We start from the raw sequence: 11,510 nt of genomic DNA on the forward strand, positions 1-11,510 counted from the left end.
GTTTGGTTTTGGTTTTGGTTTGGGGGAGTTTTTTGTTTTTGTTTGGTTGTTTGTTTTGTTATTTTGGTTTTGGTTTTTTAGGATAGTGACTCACTATGTACTCTCATCTTGCCTTGAACTCACTATGTAGCCCATAGTGAGGCTGAGGCAATCCTCCTGCTTCAGCCCTCTGAGTTGGAAGATTACAAGAGTGTACCACCATGCGTAGTTTGAAGTACTTTTTGCAAAAATCCTATAAGCTATTTTTTTTCACCAATTACAATTGAGAAAGCAGCCCAGGTGTGCTTACATTATTTCTTAAAATTTTCATTTTGCATTTTTCTCAATTGAATCATCCTGTGACCTGAGTCATAAACATGTTTCTTACATCTAAATGAAGTAAGATTACAATCCACATGTCAGAAAGGATTCATGTGACTAAGCATGAGAAGGCTGGAACTCAGACCTGGAGTTCTGAGGTTTTCCTAGTGCTAAAATTTTCAACCATAAATGAAAACATTTATGAACAGAAAAATGATGAAGCAGTATTTGCAAGCTACTAGAGTATAGAAAGGAAAAGACAAAAGAAAATATACTTGTTTTCACATCCGATACTTTTGTGAGAGCAACTAAGTTTGATACAAACAAACATGTAAAAAAAAATTTAAACATTCAATGGTGTTTATTATACTTTATTATTTTCAATCAGATAGATGCCATGTACACTAATACTAATGCCTCGTATGTGTCAGTTGTGTCATATGACCATTTGATTGGTACTGACATATATACTTAAAGTACATCGATGTCAAGGATGAGTTGTATATATTGCATGGAGGAAAAACAAAATCCCTAGAAGATAACTGGAAGATGACAGTGTCCTCCGATTATAAGCTCCCAACTTTAACTTAGTATTCAGATAACACAGTCACAAGTTTGATGTCTTCAATTTTATATCCTGTTGCATAACAGAATCATGGCTAACCGGGGAAGTGATAGAATTTGAGGAAGTAAGTTAGAATCTCTGAGACTCAGCATTATCATTAGAGGTGATTTCTAGTGGAGACAACTGCAATGACAGGAAGAAAATAGACAATAAATAATAAATAATAAATGCTCCCCACAACGTTAAGGTGATAAATGAATAATATAAGGTTAACGTTAATGACAAGCTTAAACTTTATACAATTCAACTAAATTACCCTGGGATCTCAAGTTACCATTTTCCTATTTCTGTGAGGGGTAATTTCACTTTCGTCCTTCTAAGAGTATATACTATATATGGGAAGAGAACTGCCTAATACTGTTTTCCTTCTATCACCTGACAAACAGTAACTTGCTTGGCAAAGAGGAGACATCAAAAATAAAAACTTCCATTAAACAGTGAATCCATTCTTCCTGGCTCAAAATATTCGCCATATTTTGTATGGCTTCAACACACTTGGTTCTTTCTTGTCTGCATGTTTATTGCTAATAGTGATGTCTCATAGAATTAAGGTAGCATCAAAAGTGATAATTCAAATCTCTGTATCATGTCAGGTGAAGCATACGTTGTTAAGTGTTTCCACTTTAACATTGGTCATGGGTATTATGGACAGTAATAAGAGGTAATGAGGGGTGTTGTAAACGCCAGGAGATATTCTCAGGCAGTGGTTCTCAACCCTGGTTTAAGGAAGGATCATCCAGAACTTCCAATGCAGGTATTCTGATTAAATGGATTTTAGTTTTAGACAAATATCTACATATGTTAAAGCATTCACAGTGAATATATTGATAAATGAGACTGAGAATAATTATTCTATGTATTTTTAAAGAGTTTCATAAGTATCTGTTTGGAAACAACTTATAGACAAGCGATGACAAACCTTTTGGAAACTAAGTTCCAAACTGCAACTCAAAACCCACTTATTAATTGCAAGGTGCCAACACTGCAATTAAATCCAAATGCTGAGGGTTTAGTTTAGAAAAAACAACTCTACATTAACACCTTTTTTTCTTTTTAAAAGTCTACAATAATACACACAGCGTAGATTTGTCACCATTGCTATCAGCTAGGTAATTATTAGCTCCATTTTACTTACAAGGAGGGGCTGGGGATTTAGCTCAGCGGCAAAGTGCCTGCCTGGCAAGCACAAGGTCATGAGTTCGATTCCCGGTACCGGAAAAAAACAAAAAACAAAACAAAAAAAAAAACAAAACAAAAAAAATACTTACAAGGAAAGTGTCAAGATGTGTCTGCACTATTACCTGTACTTTTTTCTTTATTACCTGTGCGTCTTCCCCAATCCTATTATGTATGTGCCGTCTAAACAACAAAATTTATTCCCTTCATGAAGCTGAAGTAAGACAATTACAATCAATGTATCAGGAAGGAGAAATGTACAAATATTTTAACTAAATATAAGAAAGCTGGGACTCAAACCTGGGGGTTAGAGCTTTCCCTGGTGCTGAAGTCCACAACTTTAAGTGTAAGAGTTGATTATTATTTTAAAAATGTGATCAAATCCTAAAGTTTAAAAAATTTGTTATAAGACGTATTGCCATTGACCTCTCATAAAGTATTCCCACCTTGTATCAAACATAGTTATAGCATCATTCCTATTACTTTCTGAAGCAGTTCTTCAAGGTCTTTTGTGATTGTGTTCAGTTGCACAATTGGGGCTGTCTCAATATCTTGAGTCATTCAAAATATTCGCTTTTCATGGTCATTTTGATTTTGGAAAACAGCCAGGAGTTACATGGTACCAAATTTAGTGAATAAATAAAGTGGATGAAGAAACGTTGTGATATTTTCACTCAAGAAATTGCCATAAATGTTTTGAATTGACTCAGGACCTTGAGGTAGCCATAAAAACACATATGAAATTCGATCCAGAACTGCATCAGGAAATGGCAAAAGTAAACTGAAAATGCCCTCTCCCATTAAGAAGAGTATTTTCAGGAGGATGGACATCAATGTGTTTTTTACTGTTATATTTTTTTAAATTTTAATTAAATACTCAGCATAGATTTTGAACATTCTTTGTATTACTTGGCAACCAGACAATACAGAGAAAAAAATTAAAGAGGAAATATCTTTTACACCACATATTTGATGACATTGTATGTTTTTGGTATGAATAATCCTGTGCAAAATTTAAACATTCAGAGCATCTCTCGGCTTTTCATTACTTTTTATTCCTTGACATGTACAGTGTACCCAGTTCCACAATTGTGATCAGTGATGGGTTGAGAGAAGGAGTAACGTGGAGTTTGAAATGAGTTCAAAACGTACGTGAGTGACATTTGTACAAGGTGAACATAACTGATACCCATGAACAGTGCACATAAAATGGAGACAGTAGTTTTTTATTATATATATTTTACCGTATTAAACTATGTAAGTCAAATACAGATCGACCTTAATCGCAAAGAAAAAATCTAGTAAATAGTATCAAGAACTTCCTTCTCAAGAACCCGCAAAACTTTAGTGGACGTGCATTGTCTTCTTTTCTTTGCAGTACTATTAGGAGGTCCATAGAGATTGGGACAAAGTGGACTAATTTGTCTCATTATGAGATCTGTGCATTGAGTCTCCAATGTCATATAATAGGCAATAATCAGCATGTACCTCTACGCTTTCAGTTTGATCAGTCTAGTACATTAGGCTTTCTGCTAGAGTTTCTTTTTTCCTGATGGTTTCCCATGTCAGGAAGCTGCTAATCAGATACTGTATTCATATTGAGGCTGAGGAAGAAGCTAGATCTTCATAAGGCTACAAGGCAAACGAATAGCTTTGGACCTCCACTGGCCATGCTGGACCACAGAAGCAATATCCAGTAAGTGCTGAAAGAGATAATGGCTGGAGAAAGTCCTTTGCATCAGGGGTAACAAGACAGTTTTGGTGACATGATCAAGCGATACTACCAGAAAACTTTCAGCTATGCAGAGTGTGAAATTTGTGCTCTGTGTTGGGTTGAGAGTCCCAGATAATTCACTCAGTTTTGCTTTCCTCCTACACTGGTCATACTTTCTAGACATCTCACCCACAAAAACAAATACTAGGCTGCTCTGCACTGTTCCCTATCATTCCAAAAGAATTAGGTTTTTGGTTTTTTTTCCTCCGGTACCGGGAACCAAACTCATGACCTTGCGCTTGCCAGGCAGGGGCTTTTGCCGCTGAGCTAAATCCCCAGCCCCTCCAAAAGAATTAGGAAGGGAATTAAAAAATTGGGAGGAAGATGAGGTATCCACAACACCATGAGTTGTATTTCAGGGATTCCTGAGATTCAGGAATTCCTGCTAGTTACATGTTCTATAGTCCATTTCATTTCATTCCTTATTTACAGTCTTCTGAAAATCATGCGTCCACTTATTTTCTGGGGAAAAAAAGGAAAGATATCATGTATGTATAACTACTATCAGATTATTAAGTAAGTAAAGAGGGAAGAGATGGTTGAAATGGTCTGCCTGAAATGGATAGAGGATATGCTGCCAGGAGAAACCTGGCGAGCTGTTCTATTAACATCCACAGACGCGTCCTTTCCCTGTTGTTCCAGGAGGGGACACCTTTCCTCACTCTGCTAGTCTTTTGGGAAGGGGGGAGATCCTTCTTGATCACAGGATGGAGCAGTGAGTACATCTAGTGTGGGAAGGACAGTCATAGACCAAAGGCAATGATCACAGAAAAAGCAAGCAGATGATAATTCAGCATACATCTTCCTCCTTCCCCTACCTAGTGTATTCTTGCAGAAATCCACATCATTCTGTATTTTTAACCTGCCCATTCAACCCAAAGAGGGGACATGTGGCCAGGTATTGACTTCATTCCTGCTTAGGTCACTTGCTAGACTTTAAAACTATATCTCAAGGTATGGTGGCACATGCCTGTAATCCCAGCACTCATGAGGCTGAGGCAGAAGGATTTCCATGAGTTTAAAGCCAACCTGCACAACACAGTGAGTTCAAGGCCAGCCTCAACTACATAGCAAGACCCTGTCTCAAAAAACAAACAAACATAAACAAATAGATAAAATGTACCTCTGATGTGCCTATATTTATGTATCTCAATTTGGGCTGACAGTTTTCTGATGGTTGAGGATCAGTGAAGAAGCTTTCAAGTTTGGATGCAGAGTGTGACAGTCAAATTTTGAGTATCAGTCCTCTTTATGATTTCTGTGACACAGGCAGGGTGTTAGTGCCTCTGAGACTCACAATTACCATGGGTTTATTTCTAGTTGATATAACTGGGCTGAAGCAGAGACAAACAGACACAAATGCTAGATGTGTCTTTAATACATGATATATGTGTAAAATAAGGGTAAAGTATAATTTAGATTATTAATAATCACAATGCTACACTTCATATCATTAAAATATTCAGCGACTGAAGTAACTGCTTATCTATTTCTGTAATGGGACATTTAATTTTTTCCCTCACAGAAGTATATGGACAAACTTGCAAAGAAATGGCTAAATCATCTCTAATCTTCAAAGCCTATACAATATTTGACATAGAGGAGATATTAAAACTAAAATCCTCTTTTAAGCACTGCATAGATCCTTCCTGTTTTCCACAAAAATCTACCATAATTAGTGCCATAGTGACACACTTGGAGATTTACTCTCTGGCCTACTATCCTTTACAGGAATGTCCAACAGAGTAACAGACGAGAAATAACAGCTCTTGTTTATGTCTGTATCTCGGACACAGGGGTCCTAAAATTTCAGCATCTGCAGTGTTCCGTTATTGAAACAGTTTAGTAGAGATGGTCATGGGCTTTAAAAAGCATAAGAGATGATAGAAAACAGGGAAATAGACTTTGTGGAGATGGAAAGAAGATTTGGGGATGAGGAGAAAGGAGAGGAGAAGGAGACTAAGAGGAAAAGAAGAAATAAAAATAAAAAGGATGAATGTAATTATGTACCACAAACATATGCCAATAAAAAAATCATTGTCATATCAATAGACAATGAAAAAACAGCCAATTAATGTAAAAAAATGCATTATAGAAATATATTATGAAATTCTTTCATTTTAAGTACTATTTTTCTGGATTGATGATATATCTGTACACTTTAAAACATTTTAAAATAGAAAAAGAGTCAGAAAGACAAATAATCATTATTTGAGCTGCTTCATGTCATTCCAGGCTCCACTGACTACCAACAATCACCATCAGTCAACACACTATTTCTACACTGATGGAATTGTTTATTTGCAGAAACAATACAATGAGGAACCTTTATTAAGTTCCAAACATCCTTAGTTTCCACACATGTTGTGTAGATGGTATTTATTTTGCTTTTTCCTGTGAGGTAGCATGAGCACAGAGAGGGGGAGAGAGATCCACACAGTCTGCACACAGCACCAGGTCAAAAGGAGGCCCATACGTGTTGATTTCCTGCTCCTCAAACCAGGGCTCTGGAAAATACACAGGAAAATGGAAATATTCTCTATACATGAAGAAATTTCGCTGTCAACAGAAGATTATTACTTGGTATATATCAGTACTGTGCTGATAGGAAATACCAAGTTAAATTTGATTCGTATAGATTTTTTGAGACAAGAAATGTAGTGATTAATAGAAAAATGCAACATACCTCCATTGTTCTAATTCATATAACTATCCCCAACTAGTGTATTACTTAGAACTTTCCATTTATATCAGATGGAGAAAGACAAGGATTTGGAAACAATTTTAATAAACTTTCTAAGTGATGTTCCTGCCTCAAGTAATGCTACACATCAGTTAAAGCATGTCAAGTTGATATATACTTCTCAGCGAGAATCAAAACCTCATGTCAATATAATTTAATATATGGAACTGTAGTTGTTACATTGTAGACTATGTAGGTGAGCTATAGGAATTGCATTAAAATGCTATGAATCCACAGATCAGTACTGACATGTATCCCTGACATTAAAATAGGCACTCTGAATCCATGGTGGTGCTTTCTTTTGGAGATACAGTTATCCAGTAAAATGAAATCATGCAAAGATACCAAGAACTCATTTCTTTTTTCTTAACTTTCCTTAGTACATGTGTGCAGAACGTAATGACTGCATTCACTGTAGGATATTGGTACATGAACATAATACATCAAATTTCATTGTTGCTAATATCAATCACAGCAAAAGAGCATATTACTAAACGTTCATTTTTAAATATGGGTATAAGTTGCTATATTTACAGATAATATTAAGGTTTCATTTTCTAAATATCAAGAAATATTAAAGACAGTGGTTCTCAAGTCTGCTCTAGAAAAGGAAAACTATGAATTTAACATGCAGGTATTCTGAAAATATTAGGTTTGGCTCAAAGCTTGGCTACCTTGATTTTTTTAACTCACAAGTAAACATATTAAAAATTAGAGTAAGTACTACCACTCTATGGAAATTAAAATATTTTAAATTCTTTTTATGGTAAAAAAAAAAAACTAGAAAATCATTGTCCCCGCTTTATAGATGATGAATCTATTCAGGTGTTTACATGATTTTCTGTATATTTATTTTTACATATTTTCTCAATTAACCTCAGTTTGGAATGACCAAATAATAAATCAAACTTGCCTTCAAGAAGCATATGTAAGAGAATTGCAGCCAGTGTAGAAGGAAGGATTGATGTAAAAAATCTATTAAATGCCACAAGAACGGAGGGACTCAAACTTGGGTTTTGCATACTTAATTATATATAAGTGAATTTTATGCTCAGAAAATCAAAAAAGCATTATTCCCAGGGCACCCATTATAGAATATAGTTTTTTAAAAAGACAGCACTCTTTCCCTTGCTGGATATTTTCTGAGAAAGAATGAGATTGATGCAAATACACTTGTGTAGAATAAAATATCTCAAAAGTATTTCATAGCATTTCATTATTTTTTCCTCACTGAAGGTAAGTGAACACTTCAGCAATGCCACATGTGTGACCAATGATGCAATTGGTTGTGTGCATTTAGTTTTAATGTATCAAAACCTGAAGTCCACCAAACTTAAGTATACAAGTTATGTATTAACTTGTATTATACAAGTTGTATATGAGAATACAAGTTACGTATTAACTTTGTATGTGTTTCAAAATACAAACAAAACTTCAGTGAGAATTTTATTCCTAAAAGAAGGAAATAAAAAACACAAGCAGAGGAAAGTTCCTGGAGGAAAATTGGCACATGGTATCAAGTTCCATTTGGTACTGAGATAATGCCATCCTAGTTCTTGTGCAGTATTTTAAGTATTCTAAGTCAAAAAAATATTTACTGTTGTGTAACACTTGGCACCCACTCTTTCTCTCTTTCCAACTCTCTTTTCTTTTTCGAAGGTGTCCAAACAATACAGAAGCAGGAAGTCTAACACATGACCCAGAATTCCACCTCATGGCTCTCTCAGAGGATCCCGACCTGCAGCCCGTCCTCTTCGGGCTGTTCCTGTCCGTGTACTTGGTCACAGTGCTTGGAAACCTGCTCATCATTCTGATCATCCGCTCTGACGCGCGCCTCCACACCCCCATGTACTTCTTCCTCTCCAACCTGTCCTTCTCTGACATCTGCTTCATCTCCACCACGGTCCCAAAGATGATTGTGGCAATCCAGTCTCAGAGCACAGTCATCTCCTATGTGGGCTGCCTGACTCAGATGTCTGTGTTTCTTATTTTTATATGTATGGATGATATGCTTCTGACAGTGATGGCCTATGACAGGTTTGTGGCCATCTGCCACCCCCTTCAATACCAAGGTATCATGAGCCCTCATCTCTGTGTATTCTTAGTTTTTGTGTCTTTTATGTTTAGTCTCTTCATGTCCCAGCTGCACAATGTGTTTGCCTTACATTTTGCCTACTTTAAGGGTGTGGAAATTGCTAATTTCTTCTGTGAACCTACTCAGCTTCTTAATCTTGCCTGTTCTGATACCATAACTAAAAATCTAGTCATGTATTTCGTTGCTGTCTTCTATGGTTTTCTTCCCCTCTTAGGAATCTTTTTATCTTACTGTAAAATTGTTTCTTCCATTCTGAGACTCCCATCATCAGGTGGAAAATATAAAGCCTTCTCCACCTGCGGGTCTCACCTCTCAGTAGTTTGCTTATTTTATGGATCAGCCATTGGGGTTTACCTTGCACCTGCTGTGTCACATTCTCCTAGAAATAGTGCAGTGGCCTCGCTGATGTACACCGTTTTCACCCCTATGCTCAACCCTTTCATCTACAGCCTGAGGAACAAGGACATTAAAAGTGCCCTGTGGAGGATGCAGAACAGAAGAAAGTAATCTCATTATCTTCCATTCTTTCTGAAGTTTGAGTTGGAAAACAAATCATCTATTCCTGCATCTCCTGCCTGCTTGGTCACATACTTCTCACTTCTTGACTCTCATTCTGCTCCATGAATCAACACCTGAACATGGTTTCCTTTTCTTTGTCTTTAATTGTATCAAGTGAGTGTTCCGGAATTCTTTTCATCACAAACATCATGACTAAATCAATAAACCCAGGAAACCTCTATAATTCCTGAGCAAAGACCCTGGGCTCCAAGGGAGGTGCTATTTATACATAAACCATATGAATGTTCAAAAGTTATATGAATTTTCATAGTTCATGCATTCTTTCTTTAAAGTGGCAGATAGATGATAGATAGATAGATAGATAGATAGATAGATAGATAGATAGTAGATAGTAGATAGATAGTAGATAGATAGATAATAGGTATTTTAGGACTGTTATGTCAGGGACCATATCAGTGTTTCTCAGGGTTGGCTTTTAATGGAATCACCTGGAGAAGTTAAGAACACCAGTACTTGTACATGTACATGGATGTGAATAACTATGTGGTTTTTTAAAAGCTTCAAAGTAGTTCAGATGCCGGCTCCTAAAGGGATAAAGCTTCAATGGGCAGGTGAGAAGTGTGGTCACTTTAGCACTAGGTGAGGTCTTCTTAGTCAAATGTCATTCTCAACTGCACTGTACTTTAAAAACATAAAACTTACTATTATTGCAGCTGGTTTTTAAATTATCTTCCTGTACCATTTCTGCCCTTCAACTAATTGCCTTTTTTGTTGAATGCACGCTCGTGAAATCACTGCTCAATCTTCTACCTGGTGTTGTTTCTAAACACTGTTACTCAGTGTTTACTCAGTAAATTTAACTACCTTGAAATCTCAGTATATTTCAGCATTCCTTTCACACCCGAAAGCTTCTATGTCGTAGACTCGACCTTCAGCACCTTTGTCTGTGACCACATTGCTCCACTTTTGCTATAGTTCTGCAGTAACTATGCAACCAATTGTCCATATTCAAGTGTCTCCATTAAAATAAATATATTTGTTTCTATTGCTTGACAAAACATTAAATGATAAATCATAACACAGGAAAAAGTTATGTTGTTAGTTGCCTGTATTTGAAGTATCTCAGTTTGCTCAAGAAATAAAGCTGGTTTTAAAGATATGGTTATGTTCATGTGTCCCACTGGAGGGTCAGTGGTAGTTTTAAGTTTTCAGTTACTCTATGGATGTGTCACATATAAGAATTGCTATCAACATCTCCTTGTAAGTAAATTGAATTTTTCTCCTTTTACTTTACACTAAGATTGCCAAGGTTTATGCTAACAGCCAAAGTTAGCCATTTTGCCACGTGATTCACAGCTAATATCCTTCATAAGTGAGACAATAGGTTACATTCTGATGCCATGTGGGAGATTATTCATACAGGTAATATTCTGGGGTTTTTTCCTCCTTTATTTAATGATCTGTATGGCTTTTATGATGTAGCAACACTTTGCATGGGAAAAGTTTGTAGAATTCACAATAGTTACCTCAAAGACTAAGACTGGAATTACACAGCAGGGTGAAAGCAACACTATAATTTAATAGGTGCACGAAAACCTTGACAAAATTCAACAACCAGTTACGATTTTTTAAAAGCCTAATGAAAACAAATACAGAATAGCCTTACTTCAAACTAACAAAACACTCTGTCAGCGTCACACTAAATGAGGAGGTACTGAAAGCATTTCCTCCAAAATCAGCACCAAGCCAAAGTTACCCACTTTTACTACTATTGTTCAAAATAGTGCTGAAAACTTTAGCCAGAGCAATCAGCAAGGGAAAGAAATGAAAGGAGTTGTAAAGGGAAAGGAAGAAGTCAAACTATTTATCTGCAAATTGCATAGCATTTTACATAGAAGACTCAAAGACTCCATCAGAAGCCGTTTAGATCTAATAAACAAATTTATCAAAGTGGCAAAATACACAGTCAAAATGCTAAATTCAATAGTGTTCTTTTGCATAAATCTTAATCCCATAAAGAAAGAAATTTGGAAAATAGTTTCTTTCATAATAGCTTTAAAAATTTAAAAACAGCAGTTAATCTAAACAGGGAAATAAAATACTTGTTTAACAAAACATATGATACTCTGAAGAGATTGAAGGGACATCAGAAAATAGAAAGACGCGTCTTTGACATGAATAAGCAGACTCTCAACCACCTAATCTTTGATAAAGGGGCCAATCAAACTCACTGGAAGAATGATAGCCTCTTTAATAAATGGTGCTGGAAAAATTGGCT

At 36.1% G+C, this 11,510-nt stretch overlaps 1 protein-coding gene across 1 annotated transcript in view; it reads left to right on the plus strand.

Moving 5' to 3' along the window:
- Positions 1–8,308: 8,308 nt before the first annotated feature.
- The window catches only part of LOC106146763 (olfactory receptor 18-like), a 10,480-nt gene continuing 7,278 nt past the window's right edge, over positions 8,309–11,510 (plus strand). Inside the window, exons 1-2 of the mRNA XM_013505046.1 lie at positions 8,309–9,192; positions 10,606–10,654. Of these exons, the coding sequence (XP_013360500.1) occupies positions 8,333–9,192; positions 10,606–10,654 (909 nt within the window). The 5' untranslated portion in view covers positions 8,309–8,332. The remainder of the gene's footprint in view (positions 9,193–10,605; positions 10,655–11,510) is intronic.

This window comes from Chinchilla lanigera, unplaced genomic scaffold, assembly GCF_000276665.1.
Source record: "Chinchilla lanigera isolate Chin_1 unplaced genomic scaffold, ChiLan1.0 scaffold00094, whole genome shotgun sequence".
Lineage (NCBI taxonomy): Eukaryota > Metazoa > Chordata > Mammalia > Rodentia > Chinchillidae > Chinchilla > Chinchilla lanigera.